The sequence below is a fragment of the Diadema antillarum genome, unplaced genomic scaffold, assembly GCF_040938485.1.
Source record: "Diadema antillarum isolate AM-2024a unplaced genomic scaffold, OU_Dant_1.0 seq00000254_RagTag, whole genome shotgun sequence".
Lineage (NCBI taxonomy): Eukaryota > Metazoa > Echinodermata > Echinoidea > Diadematoida > Diadematidae > Diadema > Diadema antillarum.
In genome coordinates this window covers 421,326-445,796 of record NW_027271296.1, presented here as the reverse complement: position 1 = coordinate 445,796, position 24,471 = coordinate 421,326, and the positions used below count along the sequence as shown (strand labels likewise).

At 39.6% G+C, this 24,471-nt stretch overlaps 1 protein-coding gene across 1 annotated transcript in view; it reads right to left on the bottom strand.

The window, feature by feature from the left end:
• Positions 1 to 24,471, bottom strand: part of LOC139729721 (extracellular matrix organizing protein FRAS1-like) — a 230,223-nt gene that overhangs the window by 11,700 nt on the left and 194,052 nt on the right. Inside the window, exons 37-59 of the mRNA XM_071640650.1 lie at positions 24,139 to 24,319; positions 23,495 to 23,683; positions 22,813 to 22,932; positions 22,069 to 22,373; positions 21,217 to 21,357; positions 20,385 to 20,633; positions 19,667 to 19,759; positions 18,940 to 19,090; positions 18,237 to 18,463; positions 17,576 to 17,843; positions 16,757 to 16,837; positions 16,044 to 16,213; positions 15,653 to 15,776; positions 14,202 to 14,413; positions 12,852 to 12,999; positions 11,822 to 12,027; positions 8,867 to 9,023; positions 6,675 to 6,875; positions 5,630 to 5,817; positions 5,009 to 5,092; positions 3,006 to 3,925; positions 1,354 to 1,481; positions 694 to 854 (exon numbers count right to left, since the gene is read on the bottom strand). Coding sequence (XP_071496751.1) covers positions 694 to 854; positions 1,354 to 1,481; positions 3,006 to 3,925; positions 5,009 to 5,092; positions 5,630 to 5,817; positions 6,675 to 6,875; positions 8,867 to 9,023; positions 11,822 to 12,027; positions 12,852 to 12,999; positions 14,202 to 14,413; positions 15,653 to 15,776; positions 16,044 to 16,213; positions 16,757 to 16,837; positions 17,576 to 17,843; positions 18,237 to 18,463; positions 18,940 to 19,090; positions 19,667 to 19,759; positions 20,385 to 20,633; positions 21,217 to 21,357; positions 22,069 to 22,373; positions 22,813 to 22,932; positions 23,495 to 23,683; positions 24,139 to 24,319 — 4,704 coding nt within the window. The remainder of the gene's footprint in view (positions 1 to 693; positions 855 to 1,353; positions 1,482 to 3,005; positions 3,926 to 5,008; positions 5,093 to 5,629; positions 5,818 to 6,674; positions 6,876 to 8,866; positions 9,024 to 11,821; positions 12,028 to 12,851; positions 13,000 to 14,201; positions 14,414 to 15,652; positions 15,777 to 16,043; positions 16,214 to 16,756; positions 16,838 to 17,575; positions 17,844 to 18,236; positions 18,464 to 18,939; positions 19,091 to 19,666; positions 19,760 to 20,384; positions 20,634 to 21,216; positions 21,358 to 22,068; positions 22,374 to 22,812; positions 22,933 to 23,494; positions 23,684 to 24,138; positions 24,320 to 24,471) is intronic.

Genomic DNA, 24,471 nt, shown 5'->3' with positions numbered 1-24,471 from the left:
AAAATCTATGCTCATATCACTGGAATATCCAAGAATAATTCTTACAGCACAACATGAAATCATAGCAAAAATGCAGAAACATTATATTTGCAAATTGCACAGAACAAACAGGATCACCAAAATCTGGTTCCCATTGATCCAATAACCTGACCTTCATGACCATCGACAATGAATAACAGATTGCAAAGCATTCATCCTGGTAAATTTACTCCATGCAGTACATCAAGTAGCTCCACTACGCAACACAGAATCAAGTGATGATAAGAATGATGTACAAAGCTGCGATTTTGTGCAAATCAGGAATCTTGAGCATACTAAAAAACAATGGCAAATTGTTATGTCATGCCTCTTCAGCTGGTTCATGAGCATTAGATCAAATTAAGAACCATGTTCAACTTTGTTCCATTGAACTAAGATTACTAATGACAGAATATGAGACTATGGCGTTGCTCACAGAAACAAAAAATGCCTCTCGTACCTTAAGGGTGGAAGCATGGAAAGCCTTTCGTCTGGCACTTACAAATTTGATGGTCCAAAACTTCACCAGGTGAGGGAAATGCATATTTTAGAGCCAATTTGGACCAACATGATGAACACTTGGTTAGGGAAATATCTATATTTACTGAATGAACTCTACTACACGAGAGAACAGAAGAAGGTCTTAATGCGTAATTGGGCAGCAATTTTTCTCACCTTTCTGTTGTATGCACTTGTGGCTCGCCATAGTTGCTGTGGGCTGTCAAAAGTCCCTTCACTCCAGAGGAGCTCCAACTCAAATGCAACACCAAGCTCGAGGGGTGGGACTACACGAGACTTGTAGTTGTCGAGGGTGTGATGGTTGATGACAAACTGACCTACACATGAAAAATAATCAGCGTACAGCATTGATATAGAAATTTCAGCTTTTCATTAAATATTCCTGTAGCAGTGTGAAGTGTAGCATTCATAGCAAAGTTTTTTACATTTTTACACTTCTGTTCCTGTCATCTTTAAGTAATTGCTCAGTTCTAATTATAGCACATCCATAATTTGATTCTACAGTCAACCTTACTTATTACTAAAGGAAAACTCGCAAAAGCCAAAGGTCTTTTTAAGTCCTCTTCTCTTATATTCTATTGATTTTAATCCCTCATAAGCCCAATTTTCTCTAAGTCTAAGCTATTTCTTCAGTCCACATAGATTCGACTTAGGCAAGTTTGACCGTATTTCACTTTCCTTCACAACACCCACCCACAAACATACATACAAAATGAAGAGTAATTGATGGTTATTTCTAAAAGAACAAGTCTGTGTGTCTGAATCATCAGTTTCATTGATTATTCATCAAGTCACTGTTTGAAGACTTGTCCCTACCTCTAAATTTGGTGGTAGTCTTGAAATCAATGACAAGGTTGCCATTATCTCCAATCCAAATCCGAAGGACTTGAAGTCGGCCGCTCAACACGCTCTCCGTTTCAAGGCCAGTGCGCCACAGGATTGTACTGCACAGGGGTAAATAAATCAATGAAATGATCAAACTGTTATCACAATATAAAGAGGTGTTGAATGTCTGTTAACAAATCATTGGAGGAAAAGAATCATCTATTCCCAGAACTACCGAGTCAACACTGGAAATAGAGGAAAGTCACCTTTTGGCCTACTCATTTGAGTAAATTAAACTGTGCATTTGTGAGGTACAATGAAGATACACTATTCTGTAACAAGCATGAACCATATCAAATCATTAAAATCATGAGTATCTTACAACAATGTCAACACACTTTAACAATGTCTACATCAATACTGTCGGTAAAAGATGCAAAGGATGCCATATCTCAAGGCCTTTCAAATCAAATTGACTTTGATATTTATCAGATCTTCCAAATGTAGATGCGAGAAGATCCCAGTGGCATAATATATGAAGATAAGGTCTGTTCACACTAAATGGTCAAGTGCCTGGTATTCCAAAGGTCACTTTATCCTCTTATCGCCCAAGAAATTCCCAGTCCAGACTGGTCCAGACATACCTGATCCAAAGTTCAAACAAAACTGACTCTAACTGTAAACAGCTAACCTCTGCTAAGCTGTCAAATTGTTAAATGCTGGGTATACTACTCTTAATTCATGGATAAAGTGTTATCTGCTTGACTTCATCACCACTGAGTCAAGTAATCAGAACAGTACTGATTAACACCCCCTCCCCGAAAGAAGGAGAATAAAGAGCAGAAAAGTGGAGATAATGTCAGAGTCGAATATCTGCATGATCAATGAAATTAAACACCCGACTTTAACAATGAACACTAGCAAACATGGTGCCCATGCAGATTAGAAAACAAGCCCTATTCTTTTGTGGATTATCCACAAAATCTGCTGTTTATTTTATAGTGGCGAGAGACTGAAATGAACTTTAGCCAACTGTAGATGACATAACACAGCGGTTGTTCCAACTGACCATTGCACGTGACTGTTGAGATCACACAAATTGCAGGCTTGCATGGAGAAACAAGTTTGACCTACTACACATCAGCTACAAAACTCACACAAAAGATGACTGTCACTGATCCCACATGAAGAGTTCACTGACACTATCATGCACTCTGGATTTTAGAAATGAACCCTATTTCACCAAATGACACCACTTTAGGGGTAGGATACAGTCCATTCATTGTAATCAGTGCACTGGCTATACACCAAAGTACATTGTAGCACTGAGCTATGACTGCACTTCTGAACGCTGATGTAAACCTCTACACAGACACAATCAAATAATTTGAAAGAAAACCTTAGATAACAGAGAGGACCATGTCTTCGCATGAAGTCTGCAGAGTCGATCATTGGATGCAGTGTTTGCAACAGGAGACATATACATCCTTCATATCTTGCATTGCTATGCGTCTTCATGATTACAAAAATAGTATTAACATTAACCCCTACTTAAAACAAGTGGGATTCTATTGTTTTCTTGCTCTGATCGAGACGACACTTTTGATATTAGCATACAACAACAGATGATAAGATGGCAATACCTGTAGAAAAATGAGAACTCCATTTCAGTCCTGTGATCCAGCGATGCCCAACCTGTTGGGGCCATGACATAGATGTAGGAGACATAGAGTGGTACTGTGACAGTCAAGAAGCTCTTGTCGCCGTTCCGCACCTCGAAGTCTGAGCTGACGGCACCCCCACACAGGTCAATGAGTTCCGTCATGTGGTAGTAGGCATCAAAGGTCCACGTGCAGCTCTTGAGGTTGAGGTTGTTGTACAGCCGGAGCGTGTGCTCCTCCCGAACATTGGGGTCGAACTGGTAGGGGTAGTCGTAGCCCGGACCCATGACCATGCTGTCGTAGTCGACGGTGTCCAGGAAAGAGTACTCCGCCAGGCCGCTGCCCTGCTCGGTGTTCACTAGGTTGGAACAGATGTGGGCGGAGCGGTAGACAGGCTCCGTCAGGAGGAAGCGGATGTTATGGATGGGAATGGTGGAGATAATGGGAAGCATTCCATCCTGGTGAGGGACCTCCACCGAGACGTGGAGAGTGTTCGGATGCTCCTCTTCTTCCGGTCCAATGTAACGGAGATTGGCGATGAAGGACTGCGCCTGGAGACCCCGCGAGACCCCTGCCGTGACGGGTGTGTGACAGATGCCGTTGTCTGCGCCGATGGTCACGATGTTGCTGCGGAGTGGTATGCCAGCTCGTCCTCGCATGTCGTAGGGTTGCGCAACACACCGCACCTGGAAGTGTCGGCTGAAGTAGATGCTGTCCAGGACCTTGTGCTGTGAGCTGGTGAAGGGTGTGCTATCAACGATGCGCTCAAAGGGTGAGCGTGTTCCCTCGTTATCCAGAGGGGTGGATACCTCCCAGTTGTAGCGGATGCTGGAGATGTTGATGCCCGAATCAAGGCACATGGAGCGAGTCATGGAGTACTCAGGGAAATGTGGGTCACATGGCTACAGGGCAAAGAGAGAGCAACAAAAAAGTGTGACTGGAATTCCCTGCAGTTAGTCCTCAATGAGTTAATGAACGTGATACACAACTGGAACATAGTACCTTTCAACAAGGCATCAGTGGTGTATGTACAACGAGTGGTGAATCACAAGATACATGTAGATTCATGCAAATACCGAATACCAATGAAACTCACGAGTGAAAGTTACACATAATGTTTGGAGGAGACAAAAATGCACTGATATAACACATGATAATTTTACATGAAAAATAACTGATAAACAGAAATAAAGCACCAATTATATCAGAAAACTGAAGGAAGGAAATCTGCAACTGATGGCATGCAACTTGACTGAATTCATGCAAACCAAAAAAAGTATACTCATTTTGTTTTGCACAGTTTATCTAGAAAACAACTACAGCAAACTGATAACCATGAAGCAAAGATGAATGACATCAACACAAATTTCAACTATTGGAATGACATATCTCAACTATAAAAGCAACATCTTACCGATCTCCTTCAATTCCAGATGTATGCTTTAGAAAGCATAAGATACATTTTTGGTGAATTGAGATATTCCATATTATTGGTTTTGTGGACTGACATTTTAAATATGCATACTCAACTATGATAAGCATTGTGAAAATACATATGAATGGATGATTACAGCGACCATTTCAAACAAAAGTAGTTGGTAGTTGAAATAGTAGGGCCTTATAAATCAATTCAATATATGGGACAAATGCTAGACGTCAGAATGATACAGAATTACACATATTTCCGATTAACATTGTGCCCAAACAAATTCAACAAATTGATCATAGGGAAAGACGAAAACATTCAATATGACTGACTTGAGTGAAATCTTTCAGGTCTCATGGACACCTGTAAAGGGTACATGTAGAATCATATTTCAATTTTTGTTTTCACAGAACAGGGCAAAATGGCATTGTTTTGCCACTGTAATTCAATTGCAAAAGCAGTTGGGGGTGGGAAGAGATATCAATACTTTTTGCAGATGGTGAAAAATAATATGTTCAGTAAACACCACAAGAGCACAGAGTAATTTCTTAAGACTTACCGTACAACAGACAAGCGGGTACCCTGGAGATGGATCAGTGTCTAGAGCTGTGGCAATGTTATCGTAGTCCATTAGAGAAACCACCTGAAATATACAACAAAAATATAGAAATTACAACTTCCTTGTCACTACTGAGACTTCATCAACTCCTCCGTAAGATTGCTTAACAAAAAACATCCTCATGAATTATTCCTGAAGTCAGAATATCACCTGTTTGACCATCAAATAATGGTGGAGACGGAAAGGTGATGTATTTTAAACACATCAAAAATTACAGCCATGATTGGAAGACTGGTACTTCAACCACAGGTCACCATATGAATGACCAATGGTGTTCTGTAAAATAACAGTGACTAACTTTTATGACTCATGGAGAAGGATTTGAAGCAATAATTTAGGCATGGCCCAATTTCACATGGTCAGCACAATGTATACAGACACAATTTTGCCATTAAAGTTGCAGAAATTGAGGTCTAAAGCAAAACTGATGAATGAAATGAAACACATCAAAGTATCACAAAACCATTACAATAAGAAATCCCGTATGGGTTATGTAGGTCATCACATCACCGTCATTGCCTGGGTACACAAAACTAGTGGAGACACTAGTACTGGACATACCACTGGTGGTGCTGGGAGGACAACACTGCCCGCTGCCTCCTCGTCAATCACAGTGACCGTTGCCACGTTGACCGCTCCCAGGAGGGCATTCTCCGGCTCGTCTGGTCCGAGGATGATGGAGAACGTCTCGTGCCATTCCATGTCTTCATTGTAGAGAATCTCAACTTGTATGTCAATGAACTGCACGCCTGTTGATTGCCATGGAAACATTCACAATTGTTTATTTCTTTGCACATTAGAGCTTTCTGTAAGATTATGTGTATGCTATCTTTTTTTTTTTTTTTAGTTTTGATATTTTGGATTGGTTTTTATTTCATTTAGTGTAAATATCTTTTACATATCAATAATATATTTGTACAATTTTGTTTTCAAAAATTGGGAATTCACGTAATATAACTACATGCTTTCCTATGTAGCTTGATTAAGTAAGAAAATGGGAAAACTGATGGCATTGTTTCAAGTACAATGATCTAAAGAAGCATCTGCATATATTGTAGACTGAACGCACGAAGTGCAAATGAACAAGCTGTATTGCCTTTATTCTAATTTGCTTGCAGAACTTATCATTGTCCAACAAATGATGAAGTACCAAACAATTAGAAACATTATACTGACATGGTATGAAACATGATTAACTTTTAACTACTAATATTCTTTTTTTTTTTTTGGGGGGGGGGGTGTTAGGCTAGCATCCTTGTAGTTTTTAGACTCCCACTTTGAATGGGCACACTGAAATGTGATTTGCTCCTCTACATGTCTCATTCATCATTCGTTTACAGTCTTCTCATCTCACTGAGTACTAGACTAGTAACAGTCAATTCATTAATACCTTCACAGTCTTCACTGATAGTGCATGTGCCTTTCAGGGCACACTTGTGCATGCACGAATAAATCACTTCATAAAACTTTGCCTACATATGTTCTACATACAGTGTACTTGACTGCGATAAAACAAAACTTAAGAATGAAAGAGAGGCAAAGGTTTACTTTGAAATGCCGATTGAAGATACAACGATATCAAACTTATCTGCTGTACTGATCTCACCTGGATCAAATCGGAGGACCTTTGAGTAGGGTTCATAGTCTACGCCCGACTTGGCCGACCCGTCCCGGGTACTGCAGCGCACGCCAGAGGTTCGGTTCTGGTCACCCGTGCGCACGACTTTGATGTCGACGAACTGTGTCTGGTCTTGGCTGCTGGGTTCCCGGACACTGTACGCCATACGCTCAAACTGAAGCATCGGAGCTAGAGGGTAGATGTGTGAGGAAAAAAAAAGATGTCACAACTGAAGTATACACTAGAAATTCCCTGTTAATGTTCTGGGGGCATGCATGACGAGCTCCCAGTTCAAAATTCCACGGGTATATTGGAAAGATGTGAGCAGAGAATTTGAGAAATTCTTATGTCTTCTTTGGTATTCTTTTTTATTTGCTCAGTTTCTCAGATATCAATATATGTGACCCGCTACAACAAAAGGATCTGAAAGTCGGGAAGGACAATTTTCTTAAAATGCCATGACATTATTTCCTCACTCTTCTTCTTTAATTTCATCTATGGCACAACTCATAAAAGTACTTGGTTGCAGAGATATCGGTGATTTTATTAGTGCATGTCAAGTGGGTGAGGAAATCAGATTTTCTGGAAAAACGCCTTCAAAGTTTTCCTTCCGACGCTATAATGATCCAAGGGGAGGCGAGACAGTTTCCACCGCTTGGCAATAGAAGGCATGCTCCTAGCGACCTCCGCGATGTTCATTCAAGCTTAGCGCCAGCGGTCTACAGACGACCAATCAGTAATCAGGATGCCACACACTGACCAATAAGATCACTCCCTCATTGCTAGGGGCGGAGTCTAGCTGTGGCGCTAAATCCAAATCTTCGGACACGTTTCTGTTACGTTGGAAGTCAGAAAATCATGGCCACAAAAAATGCTGATTTCTTGCCTTTCCTTTGATCATTTAGCTTGGAAATTTCAGCAGATAATAGACAAAACATTGGACTACAAAATTATGTCAAAAACAGAAATCCGACTGTTTTGACCGATTTTGATGATGTGACTTCAAACTCGATTTTCTCGACTCAGCCGTCAGCGACTTTAGGATCCTTTTGTTGTAGTGGGTCACATATTATCAAGTTTACTTTATGATCTCCGACATACTTGTTCAGAGAACAGAGCTCGAAATCAAGGGCATCAGGAGCTGACTTTTCACATACCATCGCACAAAAAGACCAACAACATTTGGTGAATTAGTTAGGTTTTTAAAGAACAACTAAAACTCAAGTACTTTTTCCCAAAGTTTTCCAAAGGTTCTAGGGCAAACACGAATCAAAGCTGAACTCTGATTCACCAGCAAAAAATGCTAACTGAAGGAGGAAGCATCGCATGGTCAACAATTTAAACATCTGATGACATTCTTTTTTTTTTAAAGTCATTAACCTTAACATGACCCATTCCATGGTGTTTTGAATAGAAGGGCAGTCTGATCAAATACAAGGGTATCTAATGATAACAGCATCCTGGGCACTTGAACTTTCAATTGTCCCTGACATTCGCTGTCAAATGCCGGCATCACAGCCTTATGGTAGTCATTGCTCTCCTATTTGCATAAATCTGGACCTTTGCCTTGGTAGGAAGTGTACACAATAGATAACCTGCCATTCAAAAATTCACCACACTTCACTTGCGTGACTTATCTGTCAAAAACTTGCCTTTGCTCTATAGATATTTGTCACGCATGCACAAGGATTCTAACAGCTTCACAAGTCTCATCAAGACATACGAGGTACTCAGCTTAAAATACACTCTAGTTAATAACACTTCCACCAGAATTGTGCATCCATCAAACAGGCTAAGATATTAACTGGGCTTTTCTCTGTAGCTTCATACATTACACTCGAGTGCAAAGGCAAATATATATAAGAACAGGATTTCCCTGTGGTTGCAATGTCATTTCTCTAAAGTTATTCTATTCATTTCAACTCATTTTACTGTACATCACATGCCATTAAAGAAATATATAAATTTACCTACATATATTACACATCATATCTACATGGACAATTGGTGGAATAAAAATATACATATACAGCACATGAAGGAATTAGCAAAAGGTCACATAAGGCTTATCGAGGCTGATTTCATTAGAAAAACACATGCCAAATTGATGGTACTAAAAGGGCATTCACAGTTTTCCCATGTACTTTTTGTGTCTTGTCATAAATGTGAAGGTCACTTACCATCAGCATTGTCCGTGATGGTGATCAGGGATGTTCGGTTCTCGCCGATTCTGGCGTCGCAGATCTCACTGCCATATGGCATGGACAGCTTGAGCATGAACGTTTCATCACTCTCGTACGTGCCATCTTCCACCAGGCGCACTGTGCAATTCTTGACCTGCGTGCATGTGATGATCACAGAGTTAAACTTTCTTCTGCCAACATTAGGTTGGTTTCACAATCAACACTAACAGCAGTTATAATACTGGCAGACTTTAAAAGACATCGAAAGGAGAGGCAAGTATGCACACAAAAAAAAATAATCTATGACTGGATGGGATGGGAGTAAAATGATCTGAACAGAAAGAAACATTAAGCACTTGCAAAAAAAAAAAACGTAAAAAGAAAATGAATGATCGTGATATCAAAGCAGTATCCACTGCCACACATGCTTCACAGGGCCTATACATGGTAGCTTCAAAAGCTTGATGAAATTAAAATCATACTTCAGAGGGAGATTTGGGGCCTGTTGCATAAAACTGTGGTAACTTTACAATTAATGGTAACACTGTGATCAGTGGTAATCATTAGTGATTTCTTGGCTTTGATTGGATATTGATTGATTGATTGATTGATTCACTCATTCATTCAATTATTTCCATATCAAAACAACATTTACAAAAATCAAAACACAATTGCCTTGGATACAATTTATACATTTTGAATGGAGGGATCATCGAAAGCACACAAGAGGCTTGTTGGGAATGATCCCCAAAAAACAATTATTATTACATTTCAACTGAACAATTATCAGACAAATTCAATTGATAAAACAAAGGTGGAAGATACAACGAAAACAGAAGAAAAGAGGCAGAGGTGGAAACAATGCATACTTTTACTTATAGTTTCACATACATTTCATCAAAAATATACTTTTTATAAAGCCTTTTAAATTGACGTACTGATGTAAGAAGAGTATTCCAAAGAATAGGGCCATGGTAAAATATGGAAGATTTAGTTTTTTTTTATAAGGAATAGTGTGGCATGGTAGTTATCATTGATTGCAGAGTTACCATTAATGGTAAAGTTAATAAAGTTTTATGTCACGAGTCACAGGAGTGAATTTGTCCATGCCAAGAGGTCATTACTAAGTTCATTCATGTCAAACTATATGTGAACTCCACAAAAACAAAATCCACACAAACAAAATTTACAAAAACAAAATCTACAAAAACGAGATCTACAAAAACGAGATCGACAAAAACGAAATGACAAAAACAAAATCTACATCAAATAAACATACAAAAACAAAATTCTCCAAAACAAAATCGACATAAAGAAAATTACAAAAACAAAGCTAAAAAAAAAATTCTCAGGTGCAGGAACAAACACTAGCTAGGTTCAAATGATATGCACGTGTGTGAATGTTATGCTTAGTTAGGAGCTAACTTGCCTATCACAAGTGATTGCTCAGTGACTGTGATGAACATGGTTACTAAAAATAAATTAGAACAATACTCATAAACAAAATTCCCACCTGGCAAATGACCAGGTGGGAATCTGCTTTGTTGGAGCGATTGCAAATCAAAACATTCCTTTTATTGTTTCGACATGAATAGAAGACGTGTAATTTTACACAGTGACATTCTCAAGGGAGTCTGGTGGCAGGGTGAAATGTACATTCATTTTGTAAACAAGTAGGAATGCGTTCACAGGTGTCTCACAAGCCAGATGGAGACCTGTATGCCCAAATTTACAAACATTTTTTTTCTCTGAGGACCTTTTCATGATGAGCTACTTCAATGCAACCATTTCTTCTATATTACAATACATTTTGATCCTTTCTGTGTCAGGGACTTTATACAGTGTTTACAATACCACAGAAATCTCTGTACCAATCAGTTCTTGAAGCACACAAAAGGTTATATACTTGACATAAAGTAGTTGTTGCTATATAAGGCAAGCCTCTGGCAAGGTATCAGATAATCAAGAGCTACCATTGTCATATTGCAAAATTTAAAAGTTTCCATAAATATGTGAACTGTCTTCTTGATAAGGTGCACTGCTAGTCAGGATCAAGCTGAAGGGTAATATGTGACCACGCATCACAAAACAAGCAAAAAGTCGCCAGACATGGATTTCTAGGTAAGGGCAGATTCTGAAAGAGCAGACTCTAAGCTTTAAAATGATGTATAGCTCAATTGAAATGGACTGTCACATGCTTTATAAACACATTCTGTCCATGATTAATGCCAACTTTCAAAGCAGTAGCATTATCCCTTCAAAAGTTATTACACTTGAAAGTGAAGAGTGTACAAAGGGGTAATCAAGAAATGAAAAGGGGTCTCTAAAGACATACTTGAACTCACTACTCTACAAAAAAAGGTTGTAGAAAAACTGCTGAAAATTCATTTTCCCATTCATTGTATGATACCAAACAGAAGAATAATGTAGAAGGGTAGCTCTTGCAAAAAATATGAAAAACCCAATACTGACTCGGTTGACCCATTTCATCTTCTTTGAGTCCTCATGTAAAATCAAGGGGTGCAACTTTTTGTTCGTTTTGTGATGCACGATCACATATACTGTATGAATATTAGCTGCTTAGAGGGTCAGAGTTCAAATCATTGACCCATGACGGATTTTATATTTGCACATAAATGGTGTGACCTTTCACCAAGTCATAGCACACAACTTGCCATAACATTGCAAAATGAATATAAAGCACTCTCTTTTAAAGTAACAAATTTGTTCATAAACTCACAAGTCACTTCAACAATAAATACAGTACCAAAGTGTGATGTCATAGCCATTCATTGCCATGGAAACTGGTTCTAAACAACCTCATCTAGCCCAATATCTGTGAACACAACGGTTGCTAACCATGCTCCAACAAAAGACGGCGACATCATCATTTCGGTGCTCTATAAGCCCTCATTTCTAACCACAGTGATCAATTTTTCTAGCTATTCGTACCTTTTCACCAGGAGCAAAGATAATCCTGAAGTCATCGGTGTTGAGTCTCTCGTCGTAGTCCATCATCACCTGGGCAGTCTTCTGTCGGGTGAAGCACCTGACGGAAGACTCAAACGAGATATCTCCGGTCCGGACGACAGGCACGTGGACCACGCCCGTCTTCTCTTCCACTGTCATTCGGGTTGTCTGGAACTGCATTGTGGGTACTGGGAAGGAAGGAAAGTATCAAAATTAGTTTCAGTTTTAGTTTTATTTCTGCATTTTTCATGATATTAGTCATAGAATAACAACACATACATCAGTACAAAATTATCAGCAGGACTTGGGAATTTTAGGTTACATAAATTCACAAAAATCAGCTGAATTTTGCAAAATACATGTCGTGATAACAGTCCGAATTATTCTTTCCATCATCTTTGTTATCCTGACTGGAATATATAGGCAGTGTATTAATCTATAGATGTCTATGAATTCTACTCATTATTCACCATCACTAATAATATCCCTATTGCATCTTCTACCACCAACTTCCTGTCTCGGAATACTCAGAGAACAAATCTCTCATCCCACAGGGACACACAGAATAATTATTTTTACAATACAATATACAATTATTCTTCTTGACAGTCCACTATCTTGAACCCTTGAATCAAATATCTATTCCTCAAAGTAGCTTGATAATGTGCGCTGTATTTTGCAAATCAACTGCATTCAATCATGCATTGTGCTAAACAGCTTAATTGAACAATAACAAGCCACAAAAAAAATGTTAACACCATACTGCAAAACCAGAGACATTCGCAACATGAAACTTTCATGAATTGCCACTGGCATTCATTACAATGTGTAGAGAAAACCTTCCACATGTATTTTACATGTATTTTTGCAAATCTTGGTGAAATTCGCAAGTTTCATGAACACAAAAATTTCTGGTTTTACAGTATACAATATACTTTGCCCTAAATACTGTCAATGGAAGGAGAAAAAAATGTAAGATGGGAGAGGAAAGGTCCTCAGAACGGCAACTCACCATCGTCGGCAGTGTCGTTGATGACCACTACCACCTCCGAAGGAGTGCCCAGCCTGGTGTTCATGGCTGAGCTGAGGAAGACGATGAACGTCTCGTTGCCCTCAAGCTGTGGGCTGGCCGAGTCGTCCACGATGGTGATGCGACAAATCTGGAGAGGTAGTGCCGAGGAGGAAGAGGAGGAGGAGGAGGGAAAAAATATCAGACACATTCATTGTGTGCATTGAAACAGTGCCTTTAGCTCCTCAGATGTGGCTGTTACTGGGAAACAGTCTTTTTCATACACCGGAGCCCTCGAATGGAACAGCCTACTAATAAACTGATGGCATGCCCCATCCAAACATTCATTCTCAGCCCAATTTTGGAGGGCACTTTACTGTGCCCAAGTAAAGTTCTGTTTTTTCTTTTTTAGGTAGGAGCAATTTAAGGATAGGAGGATGTAATTTGTTAAATGATTTTTGATAAATTTTGAGTTTAATATATATTAGTATATAGTATGTTAAGTTATATACAGATTTGATACTGCAAACTTGATGTTGGTATTGTATAATTATTATGTGTTTATTTGTATGTATGTGTTCATGCAGGGCCTCCAAGAACAACAGTGTTTAGCCCACTGACGGAGCCCCCCTGTGAAAATAAAACATATAAATAAATAAATAAACACAAACCTACATTGTATTCGTACCCATGTACATATGACATGCACACAGCCATACGCATATCATATAGACTGGGATGCCAACCATGCAGACAGGACTGCAGTACTCTGAAGACAGAAGAAGTGTATTTTCGGTGGAAAAATAGTTTTAATTTTCTCGCAATAGACATGTGTAGTAACACAACTACAGTGTAGTGCAAATTGATATTTTCTATGAAACTTGCAGTAATTTTAGTAAAAAAAAAATTGAACAATAATACTGAGAAAAAAAGTGGTAGCAGCTGAAATCCCTGCATATGCATATCTTTACATCAGGATCAGTGCAAAACATGCTTTGAATAGTATTCAATAGTCCATATACACATGAATAACATAATGTGAGCTGATATATATCTCTTTAGTAAGCACTTCTAATCATGATGGCTGCTTGACAGTCACTTTGATGTCAACTGTATGATTTGTCTTGCCTCTCAGCTTGGAGTACGGAGTTTATTTGTTAAACTTCAGGGGAAAAAAAAAATGTCACAATTGCTGTCACTGATGAGACCCTCTAATGGGATTATGTGTCATTACTCGATTAAGTCTGAGTTGGTAAGATAAAGAGAGAGGGAAGAAAGAAAGGGAAAGTCCTAAATCAGACATGACATTGTCATAACACTGTACACTACATTAACATAAACACACACACTGACCTCTACTGTTTGCTGAGGGTCAAAGGTCAGCATGTTGGCGCTGGGTACGTAATCCTGGCCTGGGGATGCAGACTGTGGTAGGGTGTCTTTGGGGGCGCACCAAACCATGGATGTATAGGAGAGGTCACTGCCCTGGCGATAGACTTCAATCTCCACAGTGCCAGAATTCTCGCTGAAGATGTAGTTAGGATGCCCGAAGTAGACCACAGACTCTGCAACATACCAAGAGAATTGACAGAGCATTATTCATCTCTTTAGTATGCGCTTTACTGTAAAACCGGATATTTTGAGTGCATGAAGCTATATCAGTTCATTTTGTGAGGAGCTAATATTCGTGAAAGTAAAATGCATGTGGAAGTGTTTGTCTACACAATACAATGCATGCTAGTGGTGATTCATGAAGTATCATGCTGAGAATGTTTTTGGTTCTACAGTATTCCTCTAGATGCTATGTTTATGCATACACATATATCATCACAGGATGTACAGTATGTGTGTATGTATGTTTAGCTGTTCATGTACCCCCAGAGAGGCCAGGATAGTGGAGAAAATACTTGATTTCCAGTACTAGGTTTATGGTAAAGAAGGAGGGGGGGGGGGGGGGGTAACCAAATGACTGTCCAATCAGCTAACATCAATTCCGTTACCATCCAGGTAAAACAATTAAAGTGTGGGTCATTCTATACAATGATGGCCTCTGTGGTGAGTACAATGTAGTTTCACAGAATGGTAGGCATTGAAACAATTGGTGATAATTGTGAGAATGTAATGAACAAAGCACTCCGCTGAGGCCTAGTATTTCTCAACCAGGGCCCATAAATGGTCAGTCAATTATATGCAGTATTTTTGCCACAGGTTAATGACCATGGATTAACCCATGAAGTCAGGGCAATCTGCTCTACTCTTTGGACAGAGTACACTTGCTAAAACCTCAGACTTCTCTCAAAAATGCTTGTCCCTTCTCATGTTTCTATAATATATCTCATTCACTTCATCTCTTTCATGTCTCATATTTTGATGTCACATCACATTTCACTGACACAGTGAATTCTTACACTGAACAATGCTTCTAACAGCAGAAAGATGTTTGTGAAGCTACACTGGCTACTTAATTTCTGCTTTATGGAAAGAAAACACATATATCCCTTTTTATCTTTTCTGACCTCTTTTGTTTGTGGAAACTGCTTACCTTCCCAAAAAGTTGTTCTTGTCTGAAGAAGAAATAATCTGCAATATCACAGCTCTGTGTGCTAAAGCTAAGTTGTAAATTGAACAAATTTGGCAGCATGACCCGCCATTTGTGCAGTGTCCCAAACAAATACACAAATGGTGAATGCATGACAGAGATTGCAACTGGCTCGCGGGACACCATAGTAATGCCATACATGAATCGATCCCCAGATCAGTCTATGAAATAATTACATAACCAGCATCAGAATCCTTGTTCTTACCATCATTTGGACCATCTATGATGACATCAGCCCTAGATTTGGGCCCTATCCTGGTGTTGTATGACGGCATGGACAGGGCGATCTCAAACTCTTCTTGCTCCTCGTACAGAGCATCATCGATGATCTGGATTCAGGCACAAATAGACAGAAATAATATTTCCATTGTGCAATTCTACCCTTCACACTAGTCCCAAATCCTAGCTTCTCCATGGTGTGCTAATGAATAAGGATGTACATAAATGTGCGATTTATCTCTGCATCAAAACAGTCACCTTTGCCAGCCTCTGTCAAGTCCTCCATATTCCATCCCTCAGAACTTGATAACAAAGAGATCCTGAACAACCTCAACATAGCAGTACCATATCCATTTTGAATGTAAATCATTGCTTACCTTGATGTCACATGATGCTGTGTTCACTCCTTGAGGAAAGACTACCTGGTACTCCAGCGACATGCCCCTAGTCTTGTAGTCAGACCCAGACTCAAGGCCGGTCAGACTGCTGCCTGTTGCAGAGCGAGGGATGGTGAAACAGATCGCTGACACAGAGGAGGAGGAGTCCCCTGGGAAAGGAAGATTCGAAACAAAACAAAATTAAACATTAATTTGTTTTTTACTGATTTCGTTTTATTGACAGGTTACTGAGATAAGCTACATAAATCAAGAATAGCTTGGATAAGATGTCAGGTAATGTCTGGTACTACTTGGTTTCAATAACAAATATGTCTCTGCAGTAAATTCTGATTAAAAATCCTGTCTCATCCCCACAGACAATGAATTTGTGTTTTAACTTTATCAGCTGTATTTATCTGTAGCATTGTGATAAAAATTTACTAAGATACGATGAAAGTTATCAAACTCAGTTCTTTCAAAAACGTTTGAAGATCAGCATTACATAAATGTTCATTGATTCATGTAATTCAATGATAATATAAACACCCACATACAACATATCAACATTAAGATCTGGAAAGGAATTGAAATAAATCTATTATGAATTGTGAAACAAAACAAAAAAAAAAAGAACACGGCAGAATTGTATGTGGATTCATCAATCTTTGTGACATATTAACGCTAAATGAAAAACTCTATGTTAATATACCAACCTTTCCTCACTACTGGAGCAAAAAGGAACCCTGCACTCTCGTTTACATGGTACTGTGTCTGGGCAAACTCAATGCTTGGTTCTGTGAACAGTGATGGAATGAGAAAGAGTGGAGTTACATTACAACAACAAAGAAGGTTTAGAATGAATCAATTTTTCATCTACACTGGATAATCACCATTTTTTTCCCTCTGATCTTCATTATCGCAGCCATATCAAAGGGACTGTACAGTACTGGTTGAGGTGGGGATTCATGTTTTGGACATTCTTAAGTGAGATAATGAGAAACCTCTTATGAAATATGAAAGAGCATGTAATCTTAAGAAGGATTCAACGTTTATTTGATGAAAATTGGTTTAAAAATGGCTGAGATATCCCAAAAAGTGATAATAATAAAAGGCGACAGGCCACAACTTTATTAGGATCTCTTTGTTTCACCTTGTTTTTGGATATCTCAGCTTTTTCAAAACCGATTTTCATCAAATAAACTTTTGATACCCCTTAGAATTGCATGCTCTTTGACATCTCATAGAGTGGTGTCTAAATATATCGCAAAACGTTAACAGCTAAATCCTCACCTCAACCAAAACTGTACACACCCTTTAATCATCACCTTTCACTGTTTTAAAATAATTAACATCATCATCACCACCATTGTCATCACATCACTCATCACCTTCCTCATTATCGACATCATCATCATCATCACTGTCGTCATTTTTGTCGTTATCAACATCATTACAACTAAAAAATGTACTGGTAGCTGAAGTTTTCTCCCCACAGAACTATCAAATCTGTACAGTCATTACAACATCCTTACCGTCTTCAATGTCGTTGATGGACACAATGGCCCGCGAGGGCTCCCCTAGCAGGGCGTAGGCCGGCGTGCTGAGGTCGATGATGAAGTCCTCGGGGCCCTCGAAGACGTCATCGTCGTTTATGATGATGGTGCATGTCTTGGTGTCCTCCCGCTCTTCAAACTGGACCTGGCCAGCGTGCTCCACGTAGTCGTTGCGGCCACTGCGGGAGTTTCCAGCTGTCGTCGCTGTTGCTGTAGCTGCTTCCGTGCGGCACAAGACGATGGCATACTACAAGAGGAAGGAGAAATGCAATGACACAGTCAAAATAAAGACCAATACAAACTTCCATATCACTTAACATGAGCGTGATGAAAACAGCTGACATAAAACACACTGTGGTACATGTAAAGAAATTAAGAAAGTATGTGAGAAATCAAAAGCTTTGAGGTGTTGTTGAATTGATTTCATAACGTACTGTACATTACTAGCTTGTTTTTTTCCTGGCCACTACATTTTTTTCTTTTTTTGACCAACCAAAATTTCAGATCTAATGATTTTAGAGGCTCGAACAGGCCATCAGATTTTTTTAAAAAGAGTGTCGAGCTCTGCTATACGCCATAACTGGAAGTACAATGTGAGTAAAAGCAAGAGAAAAACCAAATGTCAATAATCTTGCTTTACCTGATTGATATTCCCTGTTCTCTTTAGGGCCACGCTGATGGTGCCCTGCGTTTCGCTGACATTGTAGTGGGCCCTCTCAAAGTGGATAAGGGACCAGCGAATTCTGTACACCGACCCAATGACGGTGTTCGGCAGCGTATCAGAGACGTCAAACACGAAGCTGTCGCTGGTCTCTGACTCAGCTCCTGGTGTCAGGACGTACCGGATTATCCCATTCTCAATATCCTCTGTGGACCAACAAATTAGGTAAGAACAAAATCTTAGTAGCCATACACTGAATGACATGATGCCATCACATAATATATTTCCCCTTATTACTTCTGGTCTGTTTTAGACATTGCTCTGAAATTTGCAACACATTAGAATAAGCTCCCAAGAAATTTATAATGTCATTTGTGACCTTGCATCAGAAAATCAACAAAAAGGCACAAGACAAGGATTTTAAGTTAAGGGCAGATTCTGAAAGCGCAGACTGTTAGCTTTAAGATGAGGTATAACTCAATTCAAATGTACTCTCCTAAGCCAACTAAATATTGGAAGTAGACTGAAGTAGTACCTTTTTTTATGCTTAGGAAACAAATGCTAAAAATATTCCAAATTCCTCCACTATCGGTCAAAATGTACTTGTTCATCAAACGAGAAGATACAAGTAAATTCATTAAAAAAAAAAAGAGCCTTATTGTGTCATTCTTGTGCTCCTTACGCTGTGTGAAAGTGGAGACGGGAACCCTCGGAGTCAGGGTACTTTCCAGGTATCCATGGCGAGGTGGTGATGTGACGGTGTAGACCAGGTCACGATCCGAAGTGTCAGCATCCATAGTTTGAAGGGTACGACTTGTAAGTACTCCCATGGCCTGCAAATAATACAGGTAGGAAAATCAGTCAAGTGGCTTACATGTACTGTAAAGGCAGAAATTTTCGCAATACATTAATGTTCGTGTATTTCACGCAACTTCTGGCTAGCGCGAATTCTACAACCTCTGAAAATATCTTCAAAATTTTCTCTGCACATTATGAATGAGTTGACAATTGTGCAACACAAATTCAAGAACCCTCGAATATGTTTTTGAGCAGCTCAGTGCGAAAAATTAATCACACGAAAATACCGACGTTAAAGTTATTGACCAGCTAAGGACTTCTGCAGTTATGCCAAAAATCATTGGAAATGAATGTCCTATTTTACTCAGGATAGGACAAAAGATAAAATGCCACTATGGCTAAACTTCTTTCTTTTCCCACCCAAATTTGTCTTCACTGTGAAGAGTAAAAAATCAGCTTTGCTAGTGAAGATAGAGTACAGCATTATGTCCAATGCAGCTGAAGTACAACGTATTGCTCTCAAATGAATGCTGTATAGGGCATGTGTTCAGTAGGTACAGAGGTACAGAGGAAAATCTGTTCAGAGGAGAGCCGATAATAAGATGCCATACCCTGTCGTCCACATACTCCAGGTAGGAGAGGCCGTTGTTGGTGACGATTCTTGGCGTGCCGTCGTCTACTGGCATCACCGTGATCTCAAAGACCTGGAGGCAAAATGTGACAACAAAAACCTCAATGTCATTACAACACGACAAAGGACAGAAATAATCATCAGAGCTAGATCTGTAGGCATTGTCAAGAATAAATTGTCTAAGAATGATTCTGAGCAATAATGATTTAAAAGCATCCTGTTTTATTTTGACACCTTAATTTAACTTAATGTCTCAGTATCTGCTTTACCCAGGCATTACGAGAGACAAGAAGAAACACATACACTGTAATTCACAAAAGGTAGTTTAGATATAGCGATAAATTATGCAAAGTTCAATTGGATAGATGTGCACCAACGGCAATCCACTGTGTGCTGGTTTCAGTCCATGGACTAAAGTTAAACCATGGATTTGATTTAAGCTACCACTGTAAATATGGGCCATAAAGTCTTCTTAGAGAAGATGCTGTCAATGTTTGCAGTGGGATGTTAATCCAAAATCTTCCAGAGAGAATACATTTTTGAACAGAATGTATTCTTCTCTGAACAACCAACTGAAAAATGGAGAGTTCAATTTGTCGTAAGATGCAAATTGTCTCCAGCAGAGTTGTTTCTCAGAGCTACTGTTTTTTCATCCTGTGCTATCAGCAGAGTTTTTTTTCTTTTCTTTATCACCATACCTGTGGCGCTGAGGTGGTCTGCAGTTCTGTGCCCTGCTCCACAACAAACATGGGGTTGGTGCCATCGGACACGGTGAACATGAACCGGTCGGACAGTGTGTTGGTGCCATCGTGGTTGTAGCTGATACGATTCTCATAGATATCGGCCATGGAGAAGGTCAGAGTGGGGGTGAAGCGGACCCCATCCAGGGTGAAGTCAACAGTCCCATGAGAAGGTGGGTTGAACACTGTGAACATGATGGTTGTCTCCTGTTGGGGCAGATGCAAGTGAATTTTAAAGAATTTATCTGACCAGGCAAAGAATAAGTATGACAGCCGACTGAAAATATTCAAGAAAGGGTACTCCTTTTAAGCACTTACAAAATAATGCAATATCATACAAAAGTGGCTGTTGACACAGTCACTCCCACTGACATTTCATATGGGATTTAAGGGACTAAATGGGTGCTTTTCATGTGGTATAAACTTTGCTTTAATTGAAAAAAAAAAACCCAAACAGCCAAAAGTAGAGAAACTAGCCTGTGAGTCGATTACAGGTGAGTACTTGGCGCACATTGAACAAAAATCCTTGTTATCTTATTCAAATTTCAAAGAGGAATGGCGAATAAGACTAGTCTGAGTAAAGAGATGTCACAAACTTACTTTTACAGAGTAAAATCTTCATACAAAAAACAGAAAATGCTTCATCTCTGGCAGTAACTGATGATTATACTACATCTTACAAGGACAAAGAAGTATAAATCAAGATAGAAGATTCAAAGAGATGCAGGCACAAACAAATTATGGTAGTCAAAGGATCAAATACTAGTCAAAGGGAACTAACGACGCTTACCGAGGTATCAAGATCAATGGCCTTGAGTTCAAACTCTGTGATGGTCTTCCGGACACCCTCCTGCACCCTCATCCCAAGATTGGACACCAGCGGGAGAGAGTCATCAACTGGGCTGATGTTGATGTAAAACGTTTGCGTCACCTGGAGCAACAACAATGTAATCAGGACGAGTTTCACATTTTCACATTTTCATGAAGCACACACAAAGACCTTCCCAGTCATACCTTGATTGACACTTCTCATTTACGTCTTCTGAATCATTTCACTCACAATCCCGATCATCATCACCTTAACACAATCATTGTCATCATTAAGTTTCATTATCATCACAACCATTATCACAGTCATCCTGATCTTTTTCATCATCATTATCTGTCTTTATCATCCATCTCATCATTATCGCATGCATGCATTCACAGGTGAAGCAGATCATAGCCAAAGAGGTTATACTCTCACTACCTACAGAGGTACTAACAGGGGCAAGATCACTTGGCAAGATCACTTGGCAAGATCAACGCAATATCAAAATATACTCATTACCTCTTTGACATGACTGGAGTTTGCCAGGTGCAGATGCCCACGTAGCGAACACTGAATACTGTGGTGAAAATAGTTCGCCCTCCACCAATAAGAAGTTTGCAATCTCTCAGTAATGGAATCAAAAGTTGCCTGAGCTTTTGATCCTGACAGAATCTTAGTCAGAGGCAACATGACTTAATGGCAAACTTCACTTCATGTGCTCACAGAGCAACTGTACTGGGCGTATTGCAAGCCAGCATTCTAGTATCCATTATTATGCAACCCTTTTGATCGTAACTCAGACTGGGCAACTATGTCATAAACCACACCCACCTGGTTGCTTCCGTCATCCACAGTGAAGGTGAAACTGTCCATCATGTTTTCCTCAGGGCTGGTGTGGACGTAGCTGACCGCTCCAGCGGCCAGGTCCGCCTGGGAAAACTGGGAGATGGCCGTCCCGGGGAAGTCGGAGTGTTCCACTCGGCCGTAGCTGGGGCCGGCCGTCACGTAGTACATCAGGTTGCCCGGGATGCTGTCGTCGTCCGTTGCCGAGAGCGTGGACGTGTCAATGACGCTGGATGCACCCTCCCGCACGGTGAGTGGCTGGTTGGCCAGGATGCGGGGCGGGATGCGGTCCTCTGTTGATAACCAATGATACATCATATCTTTGAAGTTTTCCCACCGCACTGATTATGTTTGAGAATCATCAGAATCATGAGGTACAATCAAAATGTGATGAATAGGTTACAATTAATCCATCCTATCATGCTCATTATAGTTATGGAATATGGAATCTTTGGAAATACGTGAAGAGAATCATTTCATTAGTATTAAAGTAACCATAAAACAGGTCAAGAAGAGTAACAAATTATAGCCAAATTTCATATCACTATGACATTTGAGTTTTTCTTTTCACGCATGCCCTTCCTATACATTTTATATTATGTGTAACAGGTGATTTCCTTCAATACTGTTTGAAAAAAGACAAAACTAGGCTTATCTCAGCTGGTTGGCCCATGGAATGTCTGAATATTTCAAGTTTTGGCACTTTTTCTCCAAGCTCTTGAAGCCACTTACCAAGGACAGTGATGATGAAAGACTGGTCAATGAGCTGGTTACCCTCTGGATCGCTCACTGTGAACTTAAACACCACTGTACCAGCTGGCTCACTGAGAGAATGGAGGTACTCCACGTAGCCTGTGGGAGAGAAGAAAAGTAGAGGGAGCATAACATCTCTACAAACCACAAGCATGAAGAAAAATCTGTACTAAACAAAAAAAAAAGAAGAAGTAATGATTCAACTTGCACAGAAATAATGCTTTGCCTTATAATCCTGATATATACCAGCAGAACTGAAATGTGAATGAAATCATAAATAACCAAATTTGCTGTAAATGTCAAAATTGCTGTTACACTGCTATCACATGACAGCTTAACTTTTACTGCTAGGTCTGAAATTAACACATCAAATCGTCTCTATCCTTCCAAAAAGGTAGATTTGTCAAACTGCACAAGTCACAATTTTTATTGTCACTGAATTAGATCATGCATATTATTTCACTGACATAGAGGATCACATGTGAGGATGGAAATATATTAGGGATTTATTTATTTATTCAGCCCTATTTCAACAGGGTAGTCTCATCAGTAGGCAGGTACTGTTCTTCCTGGGGTCAATATCATATCCATCTGGGGTTCACTAAAATGAAAGGAACCCATAATCCCAAGTCAAAGGTCCAAAAGTTTCATTCTTCTTTACCATTATTAATGTCACTCTGCTTGAAGGTGTTCTTCTGTAAGCTGCTGCCCAGGTCGAGCTCCTTGGAGCCTTTGACAAAGCGAAGCTGGCCAATGTTTGGGTCCGCCGTGATGGTGAAGAGGAGCTGGTCATCCTCGGAGTCGATGTCCGTCGCCCGTAGGCTGTCAGACGTCAGCGTTGTGGCCGAACCTGGGAATGTGCGGGAAAGACAGTGGAAACAACATTAAAGGAACAATGTGTTACACATAGGAATTATTAGCATCATTGCTTCTCACTTTGCATAAACACCCCTTCTATTCTGATAATAATACAAGCAATAACATGACATGAATCGGACCACAGGTGACTTTGGTATATCGATATTGCAATGCCAAACAAATGTCTGAAATAAACAAATGCTTCTTGTTTTATTTTTGGCAGATAGATAATTGTTTAACTACAGTGTATATGGGCCTACATTTTAACATTACATTTTTCCCCTGCTAAAAACTGTGATTCCTTCACAATTTCCACATAACATAATCTGCTTACACCTGCTTTAGTCAATACTAATTAACTAACATAACATGGGTTATGATATCATAGAAACTCAGTTTAAACCCTCCATTCCACATCCTCTTCCCATTTTTGAGCTTGATACTTACCCATGCTGATCCTGAGGCCTGTGTTGGTGGCAAGCCTTGGCGTCTCGTCGTTGACGAGGCCAATGATAATGTTGATGTCCTCCTGGGCTGTGTAGAGTCCATCCGTCAGAGACAGCCGGAAGGTGTCCGAGTTCACGTCGGAGCCATCATGGATGTAGATTATCAACTCTTCAACAACATCCTTTTACAAAGGGGAAAATAAAATCAAAGTAAGCATGATCAGTCACTCTTTAACAAGGTATAAGACTGAGTTTACTGATAAGTTGCATTGATCACTTCAAAACAAGTAATATCATTATACTTTCCTTGTATCACTACTTTCTCTTTGGAAGA